The sequence below is a fragment of the Nyctibius grandis genome, chromosome 10, assembly GCF_013368605.1.
Source record: "Nyctibius grandis isolate bNycGra1 chromosome 10, bNycGra1.pri, whole genome shotgun sequence".
Classification (NCBI taxonomy): Eukaryota; Metazoa; Chordata; class Aves; order Nyctibiiformes; family Nyctibiidae; genus Nyctibius; species Nyctibius grandis.
In genome coordinates this window covers 9,528,586-9,554,297 of record NC_090667.1, presented here as the reverse complement: position 1 = coordinate 9,554,297, position 25,712 = coordinate 9,528,586, and the positions used below count along the sequence as shown (strand labels likewise).

The 25,712-nt window shown below is 67.1% G+C and overlaps 3 protein-coding genes across 9 annotated transcripts in view; 2 read left to right on the top strand and 1 right to left on the bottom strand.

The window, feature by feature from the left end:
* UIMC1 (ubiquitin interaction motif containing 1) overlaps window positions 1-4,740 on the top strand; it is a 40,348-nt gene extending 35,608 nt beyond the window's left edge. For 5 of the 6 annotated variants that reach the window (XM_068408909.1, XM_068408913.1, XM_068408908.1 and 2 more), the window contains exons 10-13: window positions 518-596; window positions 2,129-2,249; window positions 3,968-4,031; window positions 4,484-4,740. In XM_068408909.1, coding sequence (XP_068265010.1) covers window positions 518-596; window positions 2,129-2,249; window positions 3,968-4,031; window positions 4,484-4,740 — 521 coding nt within the window. The remainder of the gene's footprint in view (window positions 1-517; window positions 597-2,128; window positions 2,250-3,967; window positions 4,032-4,483) is intronic. The other variant, XM_068408914.1, reaches the window with a different exon arrangement.
* A 207-nt stretch (window positions 4,741-4,947) lies between these two features.
* On the top strand, window positions 4,948-12,128 carry HK3 (hexokinase 3). 2 transcript variants are annotated; one of them, XM_068408906.1, is made up of 20 exons: window positions 4,948-5,033; window positions 6,006-6,209; window positions 6,335-6,389; window positions 7,349-7,511; window positions 7,829-7,977; window positions 8,136-8,255; window positions 8,362-8,457; window positions 8,544-8,643; window positions 8,730-8,913; window positions 9,084-9,239; window positions 9,354-9,587; window positions 9,677-9,981; window positions 10,059-10,198; window positions 10,344-10,463; window positions 10,552-10,647; window positions 10,772-10,871; window positions 10,993-11,176; window positions 11,257-11,412; window positions 11,596-11,829; window positions 11,950-12,128. In XM_068408906.1, exons 1-20 carry the CDS (start codon window positions 4,948-4,950, stop codon window positions 12,086-12,088), a joined length of 3,021 nt encoding a protein of 1,006 aa, XP_068265007.1. In that variant the 3' UTR covers window positions 12,089-12,128. The 2 variants fall into 2 exon arrangements, with proteins under 2 accessions (XP_068265007.1, XP_068265008.1); XM_068408907.1 differs by lacking the exons at window positions 4,948-5,033; window positions 6,006-6,209 and adding an exon at window positions 5,801-5,853.
* A 61-nt stretch (window positions 12,129-12,189) lies between these two features.
* Window positions 12,190-25,463, bottom strand: UNC5A (unc-5 netrin receptor A). The gene is made up of 17 exons (XM_068409269.1): window positions 25,343-25,463; window positions 24,286-24,663; window positions 17,078-17,299; window positions 16,792-16,935; window positions 16,614-16,717; window positions 16,307-16,487; window positions 16,025-16,192; window positions 15,681-15,845; window positions 15,408-15,596; window positions 14,549-14,848; window positions 14,369-14,456; window positions 14,116-14,284; window positions 13,795-14,028; window positions 13,541-13,690; window positions 13,288-13,452; window positions 13,024-13,202; window positions 12,190-12,801 (listed from the first exon to the last, which is right to left on the bottom strand). The coding sequence occupies exons 1-17, from the start codon at window positions 25,461-25,463 to the stop codon at window positions 12,636-12,638; spliced, it is 3,123 nt and encodes a 1,040-aa protein (XP_068265370.1). The 3' UTR covers window positions 12,190-12,635.
* Between the last annotated feature and the right edge of the window lie 249 nt (window positions 25,464-25,712).

Here is a 25,712-nt window from a genome sequence, read left to right as displayed (position 1 = left end):
GCTCGTCCTTCCTACCACATCTGCAGAAGGGCTGGTGCCTCCGCGCGGCCCCTGCCTGAGCTCTCCTTCCCCCCGCGCTTGCCGTTACCCCGCTGCCTCCCCTGCGGTGGGCGCCGGCGCTGAGCTTGGCAGGGAGCGGTGCTGTGCTGCCGGAGCAGCTGTGTAACTCTTCTCCCAGGCTGTTGCGCTGCTGTGCGACAGCTTTAAAGCCTCTGTAAACAGCATATTGTTGATCCAGCTGTTTCTGGCGGAAGATGAGTTACAGTGTGAAATGGCTAGCTGGCTTCCGAGGCCGGGGAAGGGAACTTCTTCAGTAACCCCCCAGAAAGAAGGAGAATTGGCCAGCTACCTCTTCTGCAGGAGTGAAGACCCTACCTGTCCCAGTCCAGTATTTCTTTGCCTCTACCATCACTTCTGCTGCAGCCTTGAGTGGAAGAGATTGAAACGTGTTGCGTTCGGACATGGTGTAGGGAGGCTTTTGGGGTGGATGGCAGGTAACCCTTTGTTTTTCCTCTAGTGCTCACCCGGCGTCAGAGAGAGGCAAGAAGTAAAGCTGCCAGTGGTGAAAGCAGCCCAACGTCCTTAGCCATTGACAAGTAAGTAGGTATGCTTGCTCCTCCGAGGTGGTTTCTGTGCTTCGGTTCTAGCTTGCCTGGGGATGTCTTTATTCCTGTATAAATGCTGGCCATTGGCCTTATAGCAATGTTTCCCTGAGAAATTACCTTCTCTCAGTGCCTTTTGTTGCAGTGCTGGCTATATTTATACCAAAGCAAGAGGAATTTGCTGTTCTTGGAGTGTTTATTTTTGCACTAATTTCCTTTCAGCCCGATCCATGGTGGGTCAGGGATGTGTGGTCTCTGGCCGCTGTGGGGGGAGCTGTAGCTAAAACACTGCTAACTCAGCCAGTTTCTAATGGGAGATTTGAGCTTGGTAACCCTGGGAAAAGAAGAGGCTAGGACAGGGAGGCTGTCAACATGGCACCTGTAGTGATATTCTTAATTAAATTAGACTTTCAGAATAGCAGTGGCTTTGTTTAATCTCTTCCCATGCAGCCCCTCCTCCTGCCACCCACACAAAGCATCATAAGAGAGGATCTGACAGTAAAATCCCTGCTATGGAAGCAATTTTGCTGTTACAAACAGTGGATGGCAACATCACTAATGGAATTAGGCTAATTATAGAGAGGACAGCTTCTGTTTAGACACATTATCTGGGTAATCAGCACTGACTGGAAAGAAAATACGGGAAAAGTACTGCAGAGTTGTGCTCGATGGGGGCTCTCCATGTGCGTTTTAGAGCCTGGGGTGAGTTACACTAGGAGAGGACTGCTTATCAAACTGAACACAATGCTGCTGGGGCTGGTCCCTGGGGGCTCGTCTCTCCTTGGAGATGGTCCATTCCTGAAGAGCTCTCCAGGTGGATGCTCCTCCTGAAGAACTGGTGCCCTCTTCTGCACGGTTCGGTGCCCGCTGAGAGCTGGTGTGGAAGCGAGTGTAGCTGTGTCAATCCACGCCTGACCTTCATCTCCTTTCACCCAGGATAATTTTCATCCCAAGCACGGTCAGTCGTCCTGTGTGAGCCTGGGCATCTTCTACACAAACGAGGGGATTTGAGGAACACGCTGTGCCAGCCCCCCAGCAGGAGCACGTGCTCTGCATTTCTCTCCCACCATGGCACGATGTAAAATGGAGACAGTGCAGAGAAAGACTTGATTTACTAGTCAGACAAGTTCATCCAGCCCTGGTAAAATGTCTCTCTGATTTAACACACTTGGTTTGCTTTTCAGGCAGAATTTAACTCCCCTTTGCAAAGCCCTCACACTTCATTTCTGTGGATTTTGACAGGGTGCTTTATGTCTGGGGAGAAATCAGCGGTGTTTGAGATAGTTAGATGAGCAGATTTGATTACCGTCCCGCTGCTGCAGCAGCAGGATACAGAGGAACAGGCAGGGAAAACTGATAATCACTCAGTCTTTGCCATTGGTGCCAGCCTGACCCCACTGAGCGAGAGACCTGGTCTGGTGACATGTCTTCTCTGTGGTGTGGCCTGGAGGAGGAAAGTCACCGCTGGTGGCTGGGAGGTGCAGGGTGAATCCTAATGCAGTGCTCTGTCCTTTGCTGCCTGGCAGGTGTGAGAAGTGCTACCTCTGTAAGTCACTGGTGCCGCTGCTGCAGTATCAGAGGCACGTGGACAGCTGCCTTCAGGCTGCTAGGCAAGCTCAGGGAACCAGGAGGCTGCGCAGCGCCAAGGTGAGGGGCGACCCTGCAGACCATCTCCTTTGCTTTGCGCTGGGTTTGGGGCTGGGTTGGCAGCAGGAACAGTTTCCCTGGTTGATGGGGCGAACTGACCTGGTGTAGAATTGTCTGACCCTTTGGGCCACCGTGGCCAGAGAACTTGTTGCCCTCCCTCCCCGTGATGCTCTGCGAGAGCATGGACCGGTCCCAGGGGTGAGCTAAGCCAGCGGAGCTGTCAGTAACCTCTCCCGCTGCCAGACAGCACGCCCCAGTCCTGCGAGCTTCCTTGGCTGAATATCGATGGAGCGGAGGGCAGCGGCAGGGTGACAAGCGTATCTGACTCTATCCACAAGCCCTTTCCCATGGGGAAGGCTTCAGAGCCGGAGCAAGGGGAACCGCTCCGTGCTGGGAGCAAACCGCAGCATCCCGGGAGAAACGTGGGGGAGCGAGTGTGGTGGAGGTGTGCTGGGTGTGAGGGACGTGCCTTGCTAGGGGAGGCAGGAGCGTGGGTGGCAGCTGGCTCACAACCGCTCGCCAGGTGTTCATCCCCACTGTGCTTTTTCCTGCTCGTGGTGGTCCTGGGGGAGCGCAGAGAGGGTTCTTCCGCGCCTTCCCACTGGTTCCTGCGGGTAAAGCCTTAGTGCTGCAGCTTTGCCTGCGCTCAGAAATGTGATTCTCAGCATGAAGATGCAACATGATGTCTTAGTTTAGTATAATCCCTTAAATCCATCACAGGCCTCAGCCCTTTGGGGATTCAGATGCAAATGATGAGGTTTCTGGTTGATGATTTTGGCTGGGATACAGCCAAGCGCTGTGTGGTTCAGAGTACTGCAGGGCACGGCTGCTCCCGCATGTGGCTGGCTCCGTGGGGGCTGTTTGACTCTGTCCCTGCACCCCACAGCCAGCTGGCCTGCAGGCACAGGCACAGGGGAAAGGTGCTGGAGCCAGGCAGCCCTTTGGGACAGCTTGGCAAGGCTCCGTGTTTTCTCTGGCCCTGCCTTGTGCTGAGGTGGCAGCTCACCGGGCAGCAGGTCATGCCTGGGCATGGGCTGGGCCCTTGGAAAGCTTCCTAGGGGTACTGTTGGGCTTGTGGGTTCCTGCCACGGCCCGTTTTGGGGTGCTTTGCAGCTCCCACCCTGCAGACAGGACACCAGTGCCTTCTAGAGCAGTTCTGGGGACAGGGAGCAGCTGGGAGAGGGGACTTTGCTGGGCCAGCAAGTCTCAAAGCAGCCAGGCCAAGTGGCCTTCCCTTAGCCTGTGTGACCAGTGCGGCTGCATCTTCCCAGGGGCTGAGAAGGGGCACGAGATGTGTGTTCCTCATCTGGCTGTGCTGTTCCCTCTGGCACCAAGCCCCGGTGCCCTTGGACGGAGCAGGACGGGGCCTGCCCTCGGAGGCACGGTGCTGGGGGATGTGCCCGAGCCGTGGCACAGCCCCTGGTGCCCACATTTCTCTGTTGCAGCCCCGTGCTCGCTGGCTGGGCTTGGGGATGGCTTCCTGCACCCTGGCCTCCCTTAACAGGCTCTGCTCTCAGCTGCCGCTGCTCGGGCACCGGTGAGGCTGGGCCTGGGGCAGTGCCCATCCCCTTGGCAGCTGGCCGTGCTCAGCTGGAGGCCCTGGAAGTGCAGCACTGCCGCTTGTGCCCAGCCTGACCCCATGGGCAGCCACGGGACCACCCCAGCTATGGGGTTCCCTCACGGCAGCGCTGTGACGGGGGTTCTCCTCTCCTTGGCAGGACGTCGGAAGGCAGGAGCGAGGACTCCTCAGGATGCTGGAGCTCTCGGAGAGCGAGTCTGCAGGTGAGAAACTGCGTTCTGTGGCTGCCTGGCTGGGTCAGGGCTGCCCTTTCCCAGCTCTCCCCTTGCAGTCCTGGGCTGTGCTGGGACAGCAAATTCCCCTTGAAGGGGTCCGTTCTTCCTGAGCAGAGCAGTAGAGCAGGGGCTTGGCTGGCGGTTATCACTCCCCAGCTGGCTGCACCCATCCGTGCCTGCACCTGCTGGACCTGTACCAGCACCCGGAGCCCTTGCAGGGGTGGGAGTGTGCTCAGAGCCATTGCACCAAGGGATGTCCGGCTTCCTGGGGGGGTGGCGGGGTGCTGCCCTCCCTGCCTGCATGCCCGTGCTACCCCCCGTGGGTGCAAGGACAGGAGGACATGAGGAGGGTCCTGCTGAGAGCATTTCTCCTCCCTCCCCTTGCCCACGGGTCACGCCAGAGGGTGGCCAGGCAGGGCTGACATGCGGTCTTGTTGCAGGTGCTGATGCAGGGACTCCCCTCGCTGGACTAGGAGACCAACAGTCCCCTCCCTCGCTCTCAGCCAGAGACGGGGGGCCGGTGGGGGACAGCCCCAGCTCCCTTCAGCACCTTCCTTTCGACGTCTCCCCTGCGAAACCCGGCGTCTCCTTCTCGGAAGCCGCGGACTGTGCGGTGGAGTTGGAGCCGCACGCGGCTCTCCGCTTGGGCAGCCAGCAGCAGACCAAAGGCTGCCGCCGGAGAAAGCGCAAGTTCTGAGGCCAGCGGTGCAGTGGGACCCCCTGGTAGCCCCCCGCGCCGCGGGTCTGCGTGGCACCGTACCCCTGCTTCACCCGCAGCCTTGTTCCCCCCACCCCTTTTGTATGTTTTATATGACCTGGGCAGGGAGCGCGGGGTGGAGAAGTGACTGTGTTTTATAGGTGCCGGCGCAGCTTTGCTCTCCGCTAAAGAAATGGAAATATATTTATGTATGTTTTTATGAAACTGCAGCAACCCGGCGGAGCTGTGCTGTCTTTCTCTGGGGAAGGGGAGGAGAGGAGGAGTGGCAGATGGTGCGTCCACAATCGCGCTTCCCAAGGCCTGTCCTCGGGCTCTGGGGGTGGGGTGAGCTCGGGGACCCCCCCGGGCCGGGGGCTGCGGTGCCCGGCGCTCTGCGGAGCGGCACGTCAGTGCTGGGAGCTGCCGAGGGCACCTTGGTGCCAGCTGACGGCTGCAGCCGGGGGCTGCGGAGACTGGTGGAGCCACGACCGCGGTGTCACCGTGTCCTTGGTGTCCTCCCCGTCCCCCGGGCAGCTCGGCCGTGAGCCCGGTCCCCGCGGCAGGGCCACCTCCGCCTGCTCCGGCCCCCGGGGGGGCTTCGAGGGCGGGACGGGGCCACGGGCTGGGCCGTGGGAGTCCCCCGCGCCCCGGGAGCATCCTCGCCCTGCCGCGGAGCCCCTCATCGCTGCGCTGCCTCGTTAACGGGCCGAGCGGGCGCGGAGCTAATTACAGTTCGGACCGAAATTCAAAAGCGCTAATAGGCGGGGGCGGGGCTGCGGGGGGCCGCCCATTGGCCGCGCGGGGCCCGCGGCGCGGCGGGCCGGCCAATGGCGTGGCGGGGCGCCCGCGGGCGCTGCTTCTGTTGCCGGGGCAACGGCGGCGGCGTTAGTAACGGCAGCGGCATTAGCAACGGGCCGCGCAACCGCCCCAGTCACTCCGCCGCCCCCCCGGTCCGCGCGCCAGCATGTCCAGCTCCCGGCGCCGCACCACCCAGCCCCAGCCCGGCCAGGCGGCCGGGGCCTCCCGGGAGCGGGGCCGCGCCGCCCACAGCCCGAACAGCCTCCCCGGGCGGCGTCCGGGCCCGGAGGAGCGGGGCCGCCCGGCTCAGAACTGGTGAGGGGCTCCGGCCCGGCGGCGGCCGAGCGAAGCCGGGCGTGGGGAGGCTGCGGTCGGGGCCGGGGATGGGGCCGAGCAGGCTCCTCTTGCCCCCCGGGTGTTGCACCCCCCCCCGGGCAGGGCAGAGACCATCCTCTGGGCTCTTGCAGGTGGAGGGGAGGTGCGGACAGGGAGAGGCAGGGGCAGCCCCCGTGGCGCGCGGCCCCCGAGGATGGCCCCGGCGCCATGGCCATCGTGGGGCACAGCTGCCCCCTCTACCCCCGGCTACCGGGTCGTGGTTGCAGTGGAAGGACACTGCAAAATGATGATGCTGTGGAGACTGTGGCCCCGTGGAGCAGGGACGCAGAGGGGAGGTGGGAGGCAGAGCCGGGGACGGGCCCCCCCAGCCCCACTCGTGTGCTTGGGTGTGGGCAGGCGCGTGTCCTGTCCTCCCGCAGGCCGGGGCTCAGCGGGTGACATGCCACCTCCTTCCATGCAGGTCCTCAGGGAGCCATCAGCTGGGCCACCGGAATGACGGGCCTGCCTGCACACCGGTAAGCCATATCCCTGCCCCGCACCCAGCGAGAGGCACCCCCTTGTCACGTCCTGCCTGGGGGAGAGGGATAAATTCAGTAAGAGATGAGCCCCCCCCCCCCTTGCCTTCTAGCCGATCCTCAGAGATTAGAGGGGCTGGGGGCAGCTGGGCTCATCTCTTAATGGGGGAGTAAAATGTTGGGGGAGTGACTCAGGTTCGCAGATCCCCAGGTGTAGATTAAGGTGAAACGACACTCAAGGTCCGTCTACAAATTGCAACTTTACTAAACAGTTGCCACAAAGTGAAGCACTTTGTATGTATTGGCACGTATCCACTCAAGCTGTATGATCTAACAGCAGCTCGGGGTAGGCTTTGTGTTACCTGGCAGCTTAGAGAAACTCGAAAGAGGGGAAGAGGGAGAGAGGAAAGAAATGAGAGATGAAGAGATCACTGATCTGGGTTCCAGCGTTGGTCCAGCCAACGAGGAGTCTCTGCCCTGCAGCAGTGCTCATCCAGAAGTTTCCCCCTGTGGTACTTCCCCGTTTTATTATTATCCTTCAACACGGACACCTCTTACTCAAATTAGAGCCTTGCTTGCTATGCCAATTAGCGTGCACGCTCAGTCTATCCTTCTTTTGGGTCAGTGGGCATATTGGGTCAGTGGTCTGATCTCCCCCTGCCAGAATTACCTTTCCCCCAGTTCCTGCAGAGTTTTGCTGAATTATCAGCTGTTTGAAGGCAGCTCCTCTTGTGTCCCTTGGTGAGTGTTCGAGATGTTTCCTGGAACAGGCTCAGGGGATCTCCACCCCCTGTTCCCGTAACGAGTTTGGCTTCCTGTTATTGTTCGTACCCTCCTGAGAAAACGGTTCCTTGTTTTTGAGTGGGTCACAAGTCAGCCTTGGTGCTCAGACTGTTTGTAAGTCCAGTTGGTGTCCTACCCCCCTGCCCTTGCCACCTGCCCTGATGAGCCATCCCCAGGTCCAACGAGCCCTGCTGGCACTCACCATCCCACCGGAGATGCTGCAGGCGGTGAAGGGCCGCATGCTGCAGGCCATGCGCAAGGGGCTGAGCCGCCAGACACACGCACAGGCCAACGTGCGGATGCTGCCCACCTACCTCTGCTCCACGCCTGACGGCACCGGTAAGTCAGCCTGGCCTGGGGACGTGCTGCTCTGCTACTCGCAGCCCCACACGCCTCGCTGGCCTTGGCCCTGGGGGCATCGGGGAGGGGTGCGCTGGTCTCCGGTCAGTTACGGGGTCCATAACTGCCCTCGCGCTGCCTCTGCCAGTCCCCAGTGCGGGGGCAGAGGCCAAGAGCTGGTTCCCTCAGCCCCTGTGGTGCTCTCAAGAGCCTCCCCCGTGGGTGAGTGACTGTCCCTGGGACAGAGCGAGGAGCAGATTTGGGGGATATGCCCCACGGAAGGTCTCTGCCTTGACCCCTCCTCTGCTCCCCCATAGAGACGGGTGACTTGCTGGTGGTGGAGCTGCGCCAGAGCCACGTCCGGACCCTGCGTGTGACCCTCCTGGGCGACGGGAACCAGAAACCCCAAGTGATATCCAAGATCTTTGACATGCCAGCGGACATCATGCGAGGCAGTGGGGAAGCGGTACGAGGATGTCGTGGCAGAGGGCGGCTCACGCTGGGCTGCCCAGCACCGCGGAGGCTCGGCAGGGCTCCGGGCTGGCGCTGGGGCTCCAGGCTGTCTCCCGCAGTCTGGGTGCTGGGTGAGGGGAGCAGCCGCTCACCCTGGCCGTGCCTTTGCAGCTCTTTGACTTCATCGCGCAATGCGTGCACCAGTTCCTGACTGGCACCGGCAGCCCCCAGCACCGCCTGCCCTTGGGCTTCGTCTTCCCCTTCAGCTGCAGGCAGACACAGCTGGACAGGGTGAGTGGGACAACCCTGCCCGATGGCCACGGCCACCTCCTCCCCGGCGGGGAGCGGAGCCGGCCCGGTGGCAGAGGCCAACGGCTCGGCCACGTGCTCTCTGCAGGCAGAACTCATCTCATGGTCCAAGGGCTTCAGCTGCAGCGACGTGGAGGGGAAAGATGTTGTGCAGTTGCTGCAGTCGGCCATCAGGAGGCAGGAGGTGGGGGGGCCGTGGGGTGGGGGCGGCCTGGCTGGGGGCTGCCCCCGTGGAGCAGCTGACAATGCTCTCGCTCTGCCCCTGGCCAGCTCCACCACGTGGACGTCGTTGCTCTGATGAATGACACCGTGGGCACCATGATGACCTGCAGCATTGGGGGAAAATCCTGTGAGGTCGCCTTGGTCGTTGGTGAGCAGCGGGCACCCCGTGTGCCAGGGTGGTGGGTGCTGGGCAGGGGGGCCTGTGCTGATGCTCACCCCCACCGCTCCCTGCAGGCAAGGGCACCAACAGCTGCTTCATGGCCGAGGCACAGCAGGTGGAGATGGCGGAGGAGACCAGCGGGCGGATGTGTGTCAACACCGAGTGGGGCTGGTTTGGGGACGATGGCACCCTGAGCGACATCCTGACCCCCTATGACCAGCAAGTGGACCAGGAATCCTCCAACCCTGGGGAGAAGAGGTGCTCCCACCCCCCACCGAGGGCAGGGTCCCTGGGGCTCCCCGTCCACCCCTGAGCACGCCAGGCCCCACTAACAGGAGCACTTGGCCCCCTGTGATGCTCCTGGGTGCTCTCAAAGGACTGAGAGGTGCCGGGGGGGGATGAGTGACCGTTGCTTGGGCTGCACGCAGGTTTGAGAAGCTGGTGGGCAGCCTGTACCTGGGGGAGATCGTCCGGAACGTGCTGAGCGCCCTGGCTACAGTGAAAGCGCTCTTTGTTGGGAGCAACATCGCCGTCCTGAGGACCAAGGATGTGCTCAAGACCCAGCGGGTCCTGGAGATCATTGAGTGAGTGTCTGGGGACCAGGAGCTGCCACGGGTGGGGGCGCAGGGGGTGATGGGTGGGTGCCGCCAGCCGTGAGCTGGTGGCCCCGTGAGCCAGCGCTGTGCTCTGCCTTGCAGCAACGAGGAAGGCATGGCCAAGGCGAGGAGCACTCTGGAGGCTCTGGGGCTGCATCCGAGCGAGCAGGATTGCAGCCGGGTGCAGCAGATCTGCCGGACCGTGGTGAGCCGTGCCGCCGCGCTCTGCGCCGCCGGGCTGGCCGCCATCCTCAGCCACATGTGCCAGAGCCGGGAGCTGGAGCAGCTGGTGGTCAACGTGGGGGTGGACGGTGAATTGTACCATGGCCACAGCAGGTGAGGAGGGACACGGGGTTCCTGGCAGGGTCCCACCCCAGCGGGATGCCTCCTGCCCGGCCCTTGCCATCTTCTTCTTCCTCCGGCAGGTTCGGGGAGATCCTGCAGAGCGTGACAGGGCTGCTGGCCCCCGAGTGCAAGGCCACCCTCCTGCCCTCGGTGGATGGGACTGGGCTGGGGGCGGCCATTGTGACAGCGGTGGCTTTGCGCCTGGCGGCCCAGCGCCGCGAGGTGGACCAGCTGCTGGCCCCGCTGCGGCTCAGCCGCGCCGACCTGCAGCGCGTCCAGGCGCTGATGAGGCAGGAGATGGAGCTGGGGCTGGGTCGGGAGACCAACGCCAGCGCCTCCGTCCGCATGCTGCCCACCTACGTCTGCGGCACGCCCGACGGCAACGGTGAGGGCCAGGGCCCTGGGGAAGGGGGTGCCGGGGAGGCCATGGCCCCGCTGATGCCCCGTGCTGGCTCCCCACAGAGCGAGGCGAATTCCTGGCGCTGGACCTGGGGGGGACCAAGTTCCGGGTGCTGGTGGTGCGTATCCTGCAGAATGGCATCTGCATGGCCAGCGAGAGCTACATCATCCCGACCGCCGTCACGCAGAGCACCGGCGAGGAGGTGAGGCTGAGGACCTGTGGCCAAGGGATGGGGCGAGGGGTGGGAATTGCCTCCCCCCTCACTGCCCATGGGCCCGGGAGGGGGCTGGGAGACCCCCATGACATCACCCCAGCTTGGGCCCTGAGACTACGGCCACTCTCTGCAGCTCTTTGACCACATCATCGAGTGCATCATGGACTTCCAGCAGAAGCAGGACTTGATGGAGCAGGTCCTGCCGCTTGGCTTCACCTTCTCCTTCCCCTGCCAGCAGCTGGGCCTGGATAAGGTGAGGGGGCGGCTCCGGCCCCAGGGAGATGGGGAGGGTCCCCGGGTGTGCGGCAGCTGCCTGGCCCCTGCTCCTGCCTCTCTTGCAGGCAGTGCTGCTGAGCTGGACCAAAGGCTTCAGCGCCTCGGGCTGCGTGGGGCAAGACGTGGTCGAGCTGCTGCGGGAGGCTGCCCAGCGCAAACAGGTAGGGAAGGGCTGGGGGACCCATCCCTTGTCCCCGGGGTGCCACCCTGCACCCAGGCAGCGGCAGCACCAGGGGTCAGCTGGGTGCCACTAAGCCACGTGTGTCCCTGTCTCCGGTTTGGCAGCACTTAGGGCTGAAGGTGGTGGCTGTGGTCAACGACACAGTGGGAACCATGATGTCCTGTGGCTATGATGACCCTAAATGTGAAATCGGCCTCATTGTGGGTGAGGAGCAACTCTGCACCCGGGGGGGTCTCCCATCACCCTCACCACCCAGCCTGGCCACGGGGTGCCGGGCAGCTCTGCCAGGGCTGTGGTGGGGGTGACAGCAGCGTGGGGCCCACAGGGACAGGGACCAACGCCTGCTACATGGAGGAGGTGCAGAACGTGGGCACCGTGGAGGGGCAGCAGGGCCGCATGTGCATCAACATGGAGTGGGGGGCCTTCGGGGACAACGGCTGCCTGGACGACATCTTCACCAGCTTTGACCGGCTGGTGGACGAGAAAACCATCAACCCGGGCAAGCAGAGGTGGGCAAGGGCTGCGGGGCAGGGAGGGGCTGGGGGGGGTCTGTGCCCAGCTAAGGCTACCAGGGCTGTGCTCGGGGCAGGTTCGAGAAGCTCATCAGCGGCATGTACCTGGGCGAGATCGTGCGCCTCATCCTGCTGGCGCTGGTGGAGAAGCGGCTCCTGTTCCGCGGCCAGCCCTGCCCCGAGCTCCAGACCAAGGACATCTTCCAGACCAAGTTCCTCTCCGACATTGAGATGTGAGTGCTGGGCTCCAGTGGGTTCCCTTAGCCTGGGGTGGGATGGTGTGAAGCCAGAGCCCCAGGAGAGGGGCCATGCTACGCTGGTGGGGCGCATCTCCAGCCCATGGGATGGTGGAGGGTGACAGGGACGGGGACGGTGATGGGGATGGTGGTGCTAACAGTGCTTCTGGTTCGGGGCAGGGATGGGCTGGCCCTGCGGCAGGTACGGGCCATCCTGCAGGACCTGGAGCTCCAGGCCAGCTTTGAGGACAGCGTGCTGGTGCGGGAGGTGTGCCAGACCGTGTCCCTGCGGGCAGCCCAGCTCTGCGCCGCCGGCCTGGCCGCCGTGGTGGAGAAGATGCGGGAGAACCGTGGCCTGGCCCAGCTGGCTGTCACCGTGGGGGTGGACGGCACCTTGTACAAGATGCACCCACGGTGAGTGGGGCTGGGGGCGGCAGGCACCCATGGGGGACCCACGCCCTACAGCAGGGCTCCGGGGTGGGGGTACGGGCTCGGGGGACACCAGCCCTCACCCTCCTCTCCTGTTCCCCCCAGCTTCTCCCAGCACCTCCAGCAGATGCTGCAGGACCTGGCACCCAACTGCACCGTCACCTTCCTGCAGTCAGAGGATGGCTCCGGGAAAGGGGCTGCGCTCGTGGCGGCTGTGGCCTGCCGCGGGACCGAGCTCCAGTGACAGCCACCACCATCACCCCAATAAAGCCCTTTGCTCTGCACTTCTGACTCCTTGGGGGGATACGGTGGGGGGAGCAGCTCATGGCCGGGCACAGCCCCACGTAGCAATATATATATCGAATTTATTTACATTCACGTCCGGCAGACCCCCCGCCCGCGGCACCGCTATGTACATAAGGCCAAGTGTAAATACTTGAATGCACTTAATACAGAATTAAAAAAACGGTCTTTACACAACATGGCACGGGGCCCGGGGCCGCCCAGCCCCACACGCAGACAGCACGACGGCACCGCACGCACGACGCACACCCAGCGTCCCCGGCCCCCCCACCATGGGGCTGCGGGACCCCCGGGGCCGGGCTGAGCCCCGCAGCACTGGGGGGGGGCCCGGCTGCCGTGGGGCACGGGTGCCCCTCTGTCCCAAGGGGGCCGGGCAGCCCTCCCCATGGGCTGTGGGGCAGCGGGGGCCCAGGGGCCGGCCAGGGCCCCCCCGCCCCATGGCCATGTTCCCCTGGGAGTGGGGTTGGGGCCCCTCACCCCCACCGCGCTCAGCACTCGGCCTCGGAGACGGCGAGGAGGGCACTGTCCTGCTTGCCCACCTCGGCCACGGCGGCGGCCAGCTGCGAGAGGTTGCCGTTGGGGAAGTGCCGCGCTTCCCACAGGTTGAGGATCATGGCCGTGGGGCTGGGCTTTGAGGCAAAGAAGCTGAGATGGCTGTGGCGGGGGGACACAGAGGGACCACGTCAGGGTACAGGGATGGCTCCACACCCTGGGACCAGCCCCGTGCTGGCATCACCTTGGGCACCATCCTGTTCCCAGGGTCCCACAGCATGCCAGCATCCATCCAAAGGTGCGGGATGAGGCCAGAAGCCCCCCCGTCCCCACCCACCGCACCACCCCATCCCTGTCCCCAGTGCTGTCCCCATCCCGGGCCACCTGTCGAGGTTGAGCTTCTGGGCCAGCGTCCTCCAGTCGGCTCCCCGGGTGCCTGGCGGGTCCAGGCTGCTGATGATCTTCTGGCGGATGAGGAAGGGGATCTTGAAGGCACTGGGTCCCACCAGGGCCGGGGCACCCACCTCGCTGTCGGGGACCAGCCAGTCTGAAAACCTTGTGTCCTAGGGGAGAGCAGCGGGGGGAGGTTGGAGGGTGTGTGAGCCCATCCTGGGGACACCCCAGGACAATCCCCAGCCCTGCCCTCACCTTGGCGATGTTGAAGTTGACGGTGAAGCTCTGCCCATCACCCTCCACCTGCCAGACCCAGATCTTGCAGGCCAGCTCGCAGGTGCTGGGGCTCAGGCGCTCCAGGGTGAAGGTGCAGTGCAGGAAGGGCTGCAGCCCGCTCCAGATGTGGTAGAAGGGGATCTCCTGTGGTGGGCGATGGGTGGGTGGGGGGGTCAGGGTGGCAGGGACACCCCCACCGTCCCCATCCCCACCTGCCTGCTGGGCTCCTCACCTGATAGCTGGCGAGGAGCTTGCTCTTCCAGAGCGAGCTGGGCATGTCGTGGATGGAGAGGCGCAGATTGTGGTAGCTGTCCTTGAAGTGCAGCACGCGGGGGGCTCCGATCAGCTGCCCCCCCAGCTGCTTCTCCAGCTGGATCACCTCCTGCCGGCACAGGCAGCGGTGGGGCAGGAGCCCAGCCCTGCCTGCACCGCCCTCACCCCGCACCGGGATGGGAGGGTGTCACACGGGGACCCCCCCCCCGGTACCTTGAGGACGTCCTGGGTGTCGCTGAGGCAGTAGACGCGGATGTTGTACTCGAGCGAGGGGCAGGCGGCCGGCGCGAACAGGACCAGCTTGAGGCGCTTGGAAGCCGCCATGCTGAGGGACTCCCCAACCAGGGCGAAGCGCCCCAGCTGCTCCGTGAAGACGTAGCAAGCCTGCGCTTCCAGCTGGCAGTAGTAGAGCTCCGTGCACGGCTCGGCGCCCAGCTGCAGCACGTCCTGCGGCACCCAGGCAGAGATGCACCCCGGACACGGGCATCCCCCCCCCCGGCCCCGCCAACCCCGACCCCTGCGGCGGGCGCTCACCTCCCACGTGCCCTCGCACGACTGCTTCTTCAGGCGGATGCTCCAGTTCTCAGCGCTGGCCTCCACGCAGTGACCCATGGCCAGGATGGCGGGGCGGGTGAGGAGGACCCCGGGGGGCCCGCAGCTGACGATGGGGCTCAGCAGCGTCTGGCAGCCGGTGAGGGGCAGCCTGGGGCGGCCATGGGGGCAGCTGAGCAGAGCCAGCCCTCTCCCGGCAGCCCCGCGCCCCGGCAGCCCCGGCCGCGGCACCTACCTCACCTCCTCCTGCTTGTGCAGGGTCAGGTAGACCTCATAGATTTTCCCCCGTGGGATGGCGTCGGGCGGGATGAGCAGGCTGATCCCTGGGCGAGGGGGTGCAGGCAGCGGGGTGAGCCCCACAGGGACCCGCCTGCACCGGGCGATACTCCGGCACCCTGCGCCCACCCCACCATACCTGTGTTGGGGATCATGAGCCGCCCCCCCAAGAAGTTGAAGGTGCCGTAGGCCATGTTGGTGGTGCCGCGGGGCAGGGAGCGAAAGTAGCTCTGGGTGGAGAGCCGGGCCACGAAGTCGGCACCCTCGGCGGCGGGTGAGCTGTGGTGCAGCGTGTGCCGCCCGGCGCCCAGCGGGCTCAGCAGGTGCCCGTTGGGCAGCTGGAGCTTGGCGGGGCCGTCCTGGCGTGGGCAGAGCGAGCCCTGGTAGGTCATGGTGGCGGTGCTGAGGTCGGGCTGGATGGTGAGCAGGCTGGGGTTGTCTGCGGCACAGAGCAGGGGGACGTGGCACCGCGGCACAGCGGGGACGGGGAAACTCCACCGGCAACACAGTGGCACAGAGCAGGGAGCCATGGCGCCAGGACACGGAGGGGACCAGGAGACCCCACCGGCAACACAGCGGCACAGATGGCACCGGGGTGCACGGGACACACAGCCCCTGCCCCATGGAAGGGACCCTATGGGGCACAGCCACCCCCAGGGGTCCAACGGGCATCGAGCCCCTGCCCCATGGCACAGGGTACAGTCACCCTTGGGGTCCCCAGTGTACACAGCACCAACCCAGGGCACGGGCTCTATAGGGACCAGGGAACCTATAGGACACAGAGCCCCTACCCACAGCCAGGGACCCTATGGGGCACAAAGCACTGACCCCACAGCCAGAGTCCCTATAAGATAAGGTCCTCGTCCCTATGTCAGGGACCCCATAGAGGACAGACCCCCCCAGTGAAGGCCAGGGACCCCCCCCCAGGGCACAGCCGCCTCCAGGTCCCAAGGGCCACTGTGTCCCAGCACAGCCCTGTCCCTGCATCCCTCGCTCACCGGCCTTGCTGGGCTTGATGCTGACGGGCTGGAAGCCGGCGGTGAGGATGGAGGAGTCGGCCACATCAGCATCCAGGCCCCCCTTCTTGCGGCAGTACACCAGGACCCCCACCAGCAGCAGCAGCACCAGGCACACGGCCACGGCCACCAGCCCCACGTACAGCGCCACGTCCTCTGCACCGGGGGCGGCTGCGCGGGGCAGGGCATCAGCACCCCCGGGCACCCCCAGTGCCCCGCGTCGGGGGGTGTCCCTGCCGTCCCTGCCGTGCTCACCGTGGCTGCAGAGCTCAGAGGTGCAGTTGCGGGTGTCCAGCTCGGGGCCGTGGCAATCCCGGCCCCCGTTGCGCGGCACCGGCTCCGAGCACTCCCGGCTGCGCCAGTGCGTACACTCAGCCCCGCACACCGACCACTTGCTCCACTCCGACCAGGCGCCGTCCACTGCGGGCACAGTCGGGGGTCAGCACCCTCCTGCCATCCCCCTCCCCTGCCCCGGGGCCGGCAGAGACGGACACACGGAGGGGTGAGAGGACGAGACACCCGGGGGGACGGGGACGGCGATGGGTGCAGCGGGGAGCGCAGCATCGGCACGGCGGCGGTGCCCGGGGCACGGCGGGTACCTGGGCAGAGGGTGGTGCAGGCGGTTTTCTGCACGTTTTGGCCCTCACAGAAAGCCCCCCCATTGAGGGGCGTGGGGTTGGTGCAGGTCCTGCTCCGCTTCTGCCAGCCCCGTCCACAGCTGGTGCTGCAGCCCGACCACTGTGTCCACGTCGACCAGCCGCCGTTCACTGGGTGGAGAGGGACCCGTCAGCACCCCGCCGGAACAGGGGATGCGGAGGGGGACAGGACGGGGAGGGTGACACCGGGGCGGCACAGCGGGGACAGGCGCGGCGGGGCCGTACCGTAGACGGTGATGGCGGCGGCGGTGCTGCGGCGACGGGCCACGATGTTTTTGGCCACGCAGGTGTAGTTGGCGGTGTCGGCCAGGCGGGCCTGCCGCAGCACCAGGCTGTGCTCCGGCGTCACGTACACGTTGGTGTCCAGCGCCGGGTCCACCAGCTCCTCGTTGCGTAGCCACTCCACCTGCGGGACACGGGGACATCACCAGGTGCCCCGGCCAGGCCACTCCTTTGTGGAGCGCCCATGGTGTCCCTGCAGGCAAGGGGCATCCCCAGCTGCATCCTGACCTTCTGGACGACGGGGGCTCACCTCGGCGGGGGGGATGCCCTCGGGAGGGCGGCACGGCAGCACGATGCCCTGCTCGATGGAGACCTCCCTGGCCATCGGCTCCTGCTCGAAGTTCTTGCGCAGATCTGGGGAGGCGCAGGGGTGAGGGGGGCGGCCGGGTTCAGCGCCCCGTCCCACCTGGGCACCCGCAGACACTCACAGGCGATGCGCACGAAGGCTTTCTGGCTCTTGGTGGTGCCAGAGGAGCTCCAGGCCACGCACTGGCACCAGTACTCCTCCAGCCCAAAGATCTTCTCCACTTGCTGGCGGGTGACCTCGATGCGCACCTCCATCACCGGCAGCCCTGCCACCGGCGAGCGGCATGTCAGCACCGGCACACTGGGAACGGTCCCCGCGGCCCCAGCCCTGTGCAGCCCCTCCTGGGGAGCAGCGCACGTGGCTCCCCATCACCGGGGCCAGCACCGTCCCCCCCCGCCGGCACTCACCGGTGCCGCGGTCGGTGCTGTGCTGCGTGATGTGGTCACCCTGGTGCACCCACTCGCCGTTGCACTTGAAGTAGATCTGGGTGGCGGGGGTGGCGCGGCAGGCCAGGCTCACCGCCTTGTTCTTCACGATGTAGACGTCCTCTGGCTCCAGCTGGAAGCGTGGCAGCAGGTCCAGGGACGCGCCGGACACCGGGTTGGCCACGGTCGCGCTTTGCTGAGCACCTGCGGGGACATGAAGGCTCGGCCACCTCCCGCATGCCCAGGCTGGGCATTCACCCGTCCCGGCGTGGCCCCGTGCCTCGCCACCGTCCCCCCTCCGCCGGCGATGCGGCGGCCTCCTCCTGTCCCCGCCATCCGTCACAGAGAGCAGTGGCGTGGCGGCTGCGCCCGCTGAACCCGCGCCGATCCCTCATGTCTGCACTTAGCGCTAATGAAAAGGAAATGGAGTGTGACCAACAAGGGCCATCGCTCACGCCTCCCGGGGCGCCCGCCGGCCCCCTCCCCAGCACGCTGCGAGGCACCAGCCGGGGGCCGCGGCCTGCCTCGCCGCGGCCTGGGCTGACACAGGGGTGCAGGGCGAGCGGCAGGGTGTGCGTCCCATGCCCTGGGGACACGGTGGCGTGGCACAGCAGTGTGCCCTGTCCTGTGACGATGGCACCCGCCTGGGAGCGGGTGCAGGCACGGCACACGGGGGCTGGCTGTCCCCAGCGTCCCCAGGGTGCTGAGGGCGGCTCAGGGTTGTACCCTCGAGCTTTGGCGGGGGTCGGGCATACTCCAGCTTTGCTTGGGGGCTGCGGGTGCTACGCACCAGGGCAGGGTCCCCACGGGGACAGCAGTGCTGGTGACATGGTGCCTGCGTCCCCCAGCCCGGCCATGGCCAGGTGCCCCCGCTCCCCCCACCCCGCCGGCGCCCGCTGTGGAAAGAGTTAATAAACCAGGGCCCTAAATAAGCATTTGATTAACAAACGATAAAATAGCGATTGTGTCACTGAATGAAGCTGTAATTGCTGCTGCTAATTGGCTGGTTAGGATTTAATAAGCAATTAAATGGGATGGAATGCGCAGTAATTAAGTGCCTGCCTTTGCTGCGGGACCCCCGTTGTTGCCCGCGCCCACCCTGGCCGGTTCCCACCTGGCACAGCCTCCTGCGCCATGGGGATGTGGGGGGCACAGAGGTCCCCCAGGCCCTGGCTGAGTCCCCCGGGGAGCTCTGGGCCCCGCTGCTCCCCCCAGCCGGATCAGGCCCCCCGGAGCCGGGGAGCGGGCGCCGAGCGAGCCCCCCGCGATGCCCGCCGGGACGGGCAAGGTGCGGCAGCTAATTTACACGGGGAAGATAAACGGCCGCCATAACGCGCTGGTTATTACCCCATCAGCACTTTTACAATGTCGCTGGCAATTAATTTAATTAAAACCCCTGTCAGGGACATACAGGCACGTCATATTTCACTGGTTTAACGTCCCCCCCAGCCGCAGCCCGGGGCCGGCCCGGGGGGTCAGGGCACGGACAGGCGCTGCGGTCCCCGGCGTGGTGCCATCCCTGGTGCCGGCTGCAGCATGGTCACCGTAGCACCCACGGCCAGCACCGCCGCGCCTCCACCCGCGCACCCCTGCGTGCCCACGCCGCACTGAAGGGCAACCCGAATTATTTATTAAATAGCAGGTTTGCCACTGCCCAGCACCACTGCTGCTGCCGCCCGGGCGGCCGTGACGGGCACACCGGGTGAACAGGGCAGCGGGGACCGGCCTTTTACTCGTGTGTGACGTGAGTGCTGTGGGTGCTGAGCTGTGCGCCTATCCATCGCAGTGAGCAGAAGGGTGCAGGAAGGCCGGGCCAGCAGCGATGGGTGGGGGAGGCAGGATGGGTGCAGAGCCCCTCCAGCTGCCCACCCAACTGGGGTGCTGGGTGCCTTGTGGGCAGGGTGGGACCACGGGCAGCAAATGAGGCTGGGGACATGCAGCAAGCGACAGAGCCGGGGGAGCTGCCAGGCGCCCCGCAGAGCCCGCGGGTGGGATGCCATCCTGCCGCTTGGCACCACGCTGGGCACCGGCGGGGCTCTGCGCTGCGGTGCGGTCATGGACGGAGCCATGCGGCATGGCCTGGAGGCTGGAGCTGGCCTGGAGCCCCGGCGAGGGAGTGAAGGGGCTGCAGCATGGGTGTCCCATGCACCAAGGGCACCCCATGCATGATGGGGTACCCCACGCACCACGGGCACTGCACGCACAATGGGTACCCCATGCACAATGGGCACCCCGTGCACCACAGGCACCCCATGCACCCTGCGGCCATTCAACGCGCCGTGGGCACCCCACGCAGCACGGCTATCCCAAACACACCGGTATCTCGAGCATCGTGGGCACCCCACGCATGCCCCATACGCTGCAGACACCCCCATGCACCATGGGCCCCCCCAATGCCACAGACACTCCACGCAGCGTGGGCACCCCCAGCCCGCAGGCACGGGCGCAGCGTGGGTGCCCCGTGGGCAGCGGCCCCCCACGCGGCACCGTGCCGGCTCCCGTACCGCGCCGTACAGTGTCGGCCTCGCCGCTCACCTGCCGCTGCGTTGCCATGGAAACAGGCAAGATGCTTATGTCACCTTGGCAAAGGGAGTGGGGAACTTCGGCGGGGATGGGGGACAGCAGGGTACGGGGTCCTGCTCGCCCCCAGGACCAGCCCCACCGTGGCAGCGGGCACAGCCCCGGCCAGCCGCTGGTTCGGCAGCCAAAGGGGTAACTGGGAGCGCAGTTTGCTACCAGTGCCGATAAATCACAGCCGGTAACGCCAGTGCATTAAGCCGGGCTTTATTATCAATTATCCCCCGCCCACGTGGGCCAACAAGCGGGCCGGCAGGCCAGGTGCAGGGGCAGGGTGCTGGGGCCAGGGTGGGGAGCAGGGCTGCAGCACTCACCTCAGGGTGCAGAGGGGGTGGGGGCACCCCGCTATGGGCTCTGAGCCTTCACCCCAGCACTGCGGGACCCCCAGGCACTCCTGGCTCCCTCCCCACGCACAGAGTCCCCCTGCACCCCCCCAGCTGCTGCCACCCTGTGTGGCCACACAGCCCCTCACCGTAGCGCCTGGGCCCCCCCAGCATCAGAAACACCAGGTGTACTGGTGTTACTGGGCAGGGAGAGATTGCAGGACACTGCATTGCCCAGCGTGGGGGGGCACTGCCAGGACCCACCAGGCACTAGTGGGTGCCCCCCCCAGCCTGGTCCCTCTGGTCCTCAAGGGGCTCATCCTGCCCCCGGTGCTGGTGCCACGCTCCCCGGCGGTGCAGAGAGCAGCACGCCGGGCACCTCGGTGCCTGCTGCAGGGAGACGCCGGGAAGGTCAGCGTGTTCTTGGCGAGGAGAGGCTGCCGCGGCACCGGCACACCGACGTGCGCCCGCTCGGCACAGCTGCCCCGGGAGGGTGCAGGCAGCTGCCTGCGGCGGGAGAAGGCTCCGAGGGCACGGGGCCGTCCCGAACACCGCTGCCCACAATGGCCACCCCCGGCAGGGCACCAAGCCGTCCCCGCAGCCCTGCCCCAGCCCCCTCTGCCCTCACCCCCTGCCCGCACCCCTGCCTGACGCCTGCCATCCTGGGGGTCCCTGTGGTGGGATGGGGACCTCGATGCCAGCACCTGCCTCCGCCGCTGTGCCCCACTCCGGGGACGCCCCTGAATCCCCGCGGGCTTTGCAGCCAGCAGCTCCAGTCCTGGCTGGCACTCCATCCCCAGCGCCCGCGCCAGCCCTGGCACGCCATTAACATGAAAGATTTCCTCGCACTTCGCCGGCGCTCGGCCTGCGCCCCGGCAGCAGGTAATTAAAGCAATAATTGCTGCTGATTGCACCGGCCTAAATGAGGGAAGGGTGGGCAACAGGGGAGGGCAGCGGATGCCCAGCTGTGCCCAGGGGAGCCCGGGGGTGCCAGCCCTGCCCACTGCCCTGCACACAGGGGGTCCCCGCCGCCGGCACTTTGCTCTCCGCAGGGCGCACAGGAGGGGAGCTGGCACAATTTGCTGCCATGAAAAAGCTCAGCTGAGGCTTTGAGCCGGGCACTGTCCTGCCGGGAGAGGCTGGCATCGAGCCGCGATGAGCCGGTGCTGCCCCTGGGAGACCCGCAGCCAGGGGCCGCGGCATCGCCCGGCACTGCTCAGCTGCCCGCAGCTGCTCCAACGCTCACCTGGAGCACCCGGACATGGGCAAACGCTCCCCCTGCACCCACCTTCCCACCCTGCGCAGCCCCCACGGTGACGCCAGCCGGGTGCCGGTGCCAGCCCCGGCCGGGCAGGGAGCCAGCAGGGTCGGATGCCAACGCCAGCCAGCACGGCCCGGCTCCCGGCCAGTCTGGCGCGCGGCGAGCACCGGGGACGACGTGTCGATGGGCAGAGAGTGCCAGCGCGTCTCCGTGCTCCAGCGGGCACAGTGCCCCCGGGGGTGCGCCCACCTGCCCCAGGACCCTGTCCCCAATTTCCCGGCGTGTCCCCATGAGCCGGCTGCTGTCCTGGCCCCCCATGCGTGTGCCCCGCGTGTGCCAGCCCCACGGCCACGGGAGAGGCTGGGTGGGGGCCCGGTCTCCCAGCGTGGCAGTGTCTGGGCACTGATTAAGGGAGTGCTCGTTATGAATGAATTAGTCCGGAGGGTTCGCATGACAATGGAGCTGCCTAATTACGGATTTGAGCTGATAACGCTCTCCCCTTTACATGCAATTAGCATGTGCCAGGGCGGGCAGGGCTCCCTGCGGGCTGTGCCCCCGGCCCACCCCAGCGCCCCGGCCAAGGGGGCTGCACGCCCCGGCCATGCCCAAGCCTGGCCCCCGCTGCCCCGTGCCCGGGGTCTGGGGACAACGATGCCGGCAAAGGCAGCCGGGGGTGGCAGCCCCTCCCCAGGGACCACCTCTGCCTGCCTGGGGGCTACCGGCCCTGGCACCCAGTGCTGAGCACCCACAGAGCCAGTCCCCTCTCGACCCCATGGCACACACAGAGCCCTGTTCCCTGCCAGCCCTGGGTGCCCCCTGACCCCACAGCCCCCCAGACCCAGCCTGCCCGCAGGACCCATGCCAAGCTGTGCCAGCCCCGGTCAGCAGCACTGCATGGGGAGAGGGTCCCGTCCTGGCCCCGGCTTGGTGAGGGATCGGGGGGGGCTCCCCCAGCCCAGTCTGGCACTGGGATGGTGTGGTGGGGACGGGACCAGCCCAGCCCCATGTGCCGGGGCTGTCGCTGAGGTCCCGAGCTCAGGGGACGAGCGGCTTTCATGGCTCTCCTTTAACTGACAGCGAGGAGCAGACTCTCCCGCTGAGCCCCGGCCTCGCCGGGAGCAGCGTCAAGGTCACCCTCAGCCCCGCGTCCCTGCCGGAGCTGGGGGAGCTGGGTGGGGGGCTGGGGAAGGCCCCTCCAGCCACGCAACGGTCCTGGGTGCCAGGGTCCGGCCCCGTGGCCTCTCTCCCTCCCACTCATGGGTGGTACATGGCTGTGATGGCAGCCCTGGCACCCCATAACCCTGCGGCAGCAAGGGCTGGCTGGAGGGGGCTGGGAGCCGAGACCCCCATCCTGCGGGCAGGAGCCTCAGGCTGGGCAGGGTCTGAGGGGCCAGGGTGAGCCTGACACCCACTGGGAGCAGCGCCCAAAGAGCAGGCAGGTGGCTGGGACAAGTGGTACTGGGCAACTGGGCTCTGACTGGGGTGAGGATGGGGTCCCAGTTTGCACCGTCTGGAGCCAGCCCACCCCAGCCTGCCTGCGGGCAGACACGCAACACACGGAGCAGCAATGGTACCCACAGCCGGAGCGGTGCTGGCACCGAGGGTGCACCCCTGGGCGCAGGGCAGGGCACGGTCTGTGGTCCCTGTGCCATCATCCCCCAGGCACCAGTACCAGTCCTGGGGTGGTCCTGGTCACTGCTCACCACCCAGGCAGGATGGGCGCTCACCTGCACCCACAGCTGCAAGGTGCCCACGGTGGCTCCCGGGGTGCCCAGCCCCTGGCAGCACCACCAGCGCCCTGGTCCCCTTCTGCAAGCACCTGCCAGGCTCTGCACGGTTTGATGTAGTGCCAGCCCCGTGTGGCACCGAGCCAGAACAAACAGCCCTGGGCGGGCTGCGGCTGCCGTGCGCTCGTGCTGACAGCCGGCACGGCAGCTTCCCGGCCGTCCGGCGCGCGCCAGCCCTGCCTGCTGCCCTGCCCTCCTGCCCGCCCCGCGGAGGCACCGGTGCCCAGCCAGGCACAGGCTGTGGGGTGCAGCGGTGGGGGGCTGCCCGCTGGAGCCTAAGGGTCCCCAGCAGCCCGGTGGCACCATGTGGCTCATGCATGGTGGCCAGAGGAGCTGGGGCAGGAGCCGGTGTGGGTCACATTCACTGGGGCGAGTGCCAGCCTGGGGGCAGAAGATGCTCTTGGGCCTGGCACAGGTTGCCACAGATGCCAAGGGGAAGGGCCCATGGCAGCGCTGGGCCAAGAGTAGCTCCGGGGAAGGACCATGCCCCTGTGCCCTTGCCCACCTGCCAGTGCGGCACTCGAGCAGGGCAGCCCCCACGGCTCAGGTGAGTCCCAGCTCTCACTGCTGCTCTCACCCTTCCCCTGCGGGCACTGGCGGCAGAGCAGGCAGCCCGCACCAGGGATGCTCTGCCATGGCTGCAGGCAGGGGCCCACCGCCTGGATACCTGCGTTCCCCTGTCCCCAACCTGTGTCTCAGCAACCCCAGGGAAGGGGTGCCCTGCCGTGCCATGTCGTGCCGTGCCATGCCAGGCTGGAGCAGCACCCGGTGCCATGTCTGTGCCGAGCGGTGGCCGCGCAGGTGCTGGGCTCGGTCGCGCTGCGGCCGGCTGTGAGCTGCCTGCCAAGTGAGCAGCAGTGACGAGCCCCTGCGCCGCACTGCCCCGAGCTAGCACCGCGGGGCCCCCCCCAGCTCCCGCCGCAGAGCCGGTGTGGGGTGGCCTGGTGCACCCCATATCCCATTGTCCCCCACTTCCATCTGCGGGTCACCACGGCCTCCCAGGTGCTGTGGGGACAGCAGTGCTCCATGCCCAGCTGGAGGCTGGTGCCCACAGCACCCCGCATACGGGATCCCCTGCACCCAAGGGATGCCCACCCACCGTGACACCCCCTGCGCCGGCTCTGCAGTGTCCCCCTGCAGACGGGGCCATGCTGGGAGCGCTGGGCGCGGGGTCCCCGGGGTGCCCGGCCAGGAAGGACCAGTGTGGGGAGCACAGGGGCTGCAGCCCCCACGGGTGCCCACCGTGCCCGCCCGGTGTAATGAGGCCAGGCTCGGGGACGTCTCCGGTGGCGGTGGGAGGGTCGGTGGGCCGGGCCCCCGGGGCGCAGAGGGGGTGCCCCCCCGGACCCCCGCAGAGGGCACGTCCAGCCCCGCGCAGCTCCCCGCCCCCAGCCCGGTCCTTTGTCTGCAGCCGCCAATTCCAGGCTGCCGTGACACCTGCCAGCGGCCGCCAGCCCCGGGCACCCGCCGGCCCCCCGGCCCCCCGGCCCGGCAGCCGGTGCCGCTCAGCCCCGGGGGTCCGGCCCAGCTCCGGGGGTCCGGCCCAGCCCGCTCCCCCACCCGCGGGTCCTGCCCGGGAGGGGCAGAGCCGGGGGCAGCCGGGCTCCGGACTGTCCGCGTCTGCGGCAACACCGATGCAGCCCCGCATAAACACCCCCCCCCACGCCACGGCCACCCACGCGCACCCCCGAGGGTGACGGCACCCCTCCGGGGTATGCCACTCTCCACGGTCCCCCGTGTCTCGGCCAGGTGATGGGGACAGCAGGGACCCCGTGCAGGCGGCAGGGACGCTGTGCGTGGGGCAGAGACCCTACGCGTGGGGCAGGGAGTTCGTGCGTGGGGCAGGGACCCCGTGCGCGGAGCAGCTCCGCTGTGGACACCCGTGCCCGGGGCTGGCAGGGCCCCCGGGGAAGCGGAGCCGTGCCGGCGCGGTGGTGAGCGCCAGCCCCCCCCCTACAGTGCGGGCAGCGTCCGGGGAAGCGCCGGCTGAGCACGCGTGTGCGGCCACGCGTGGGCACGGCGCGGGGGGCGGCAGTGCCTGTCGCGGGGCAGGGCGCCCGCCTCCTGCCCGGGAGGGCACCCCGCGGAACCCCCGGCACCCCACGGCCGAGCGGGGGGCACCCCGCACCGGGAACGGCCCCCGGTCGCCCCGTCCCCGGGAGGGCACCCGGCGCCCCGCAGGACGCCCGCCCGCCGCCGTTCCCCGGGTCACCTTGCCCAGCGCCCGGTGCCGGGTCCCCGCCGCTCCCCCCCGCCCCGCCCGGAGCCCGGTGCCCGCGCGGGGCGCGCGGTGACTCACCGGCGGCGGCAAGGAGGGCAGCGGCGAGCAGGGCACCGAGCGGCCCCGGCGCGGCGGCGGCGGCGGCGGCGGCGGCGGCGATGGCGGCGGGGACCCGGCGGCGGCGCGGCCGCGCACCCATGGCGCGCCCCGCGGAGCGCTGCGCGGCGGGGCGAGGGAGCAGGGCGGGCCGCGCTCCGCGCCGCCCTCAGCGGCCCGTGGCCATGGCGCCACCGGCCCCGCCACCGCCACCGGCCCGGCCCCGCCGCTGCTGCTGCCGCCCGCCGCCGCGCCGCTCCGCTCCGCCCGGGCGCCGCCAATGCGGGGCGGCGAGCGCGGACCCGCCCGTGGAAGGGACGGCGCAACAGCTGGGCGCGCCCCCCCCGCCGCC

Bases quoted from the DNA above. Each gene is read 5' to 3' on its own strand.
- HK3 (XM_068408906.1), top strand. From the start codon at position 4,948: ATGTATGTTTTTATGAAACTGCAGCAACCCGGCGGAGCTGTGCTGTCT. The intron at 6,390-7,348 runs GTAAGCCATATC...AGCCATCCCCAG, and splicing joins ACGGGCCTGCCTGCACACCG to GTCCAACGAGCCCTGCTGGC. The intron at 9,588-9,676 runs GTGAGGAGGGAC...TTCCTCCGGCAG, and splicing joins TTGTACCATGGCCACAGCAG to GTTCGGGGAGATCCTGCAGA.
- UNC5A (XM_068409269.1), bottom strand. From the start codon at position 25,463: ATGGGTGCGCGGCCGCGCCGCCGCCGGGTCCCCGCCGCCATCGCCGCC. The intron at 17,300-24,285 runs GTGGGCACCCGT...ATGTCCCCGCAG, and splicing joins CATTACACCGGGCGGGCACG to GTGCTCAGCAAAGCGCGACC. The intron at 13,203-13,287 runs GTGAGGGCAGGG...GCTCTCCCCTAG, and splicing joins TCAACTTCAACATCGCCAAG to GACACAAGGTTTTCAGACTG.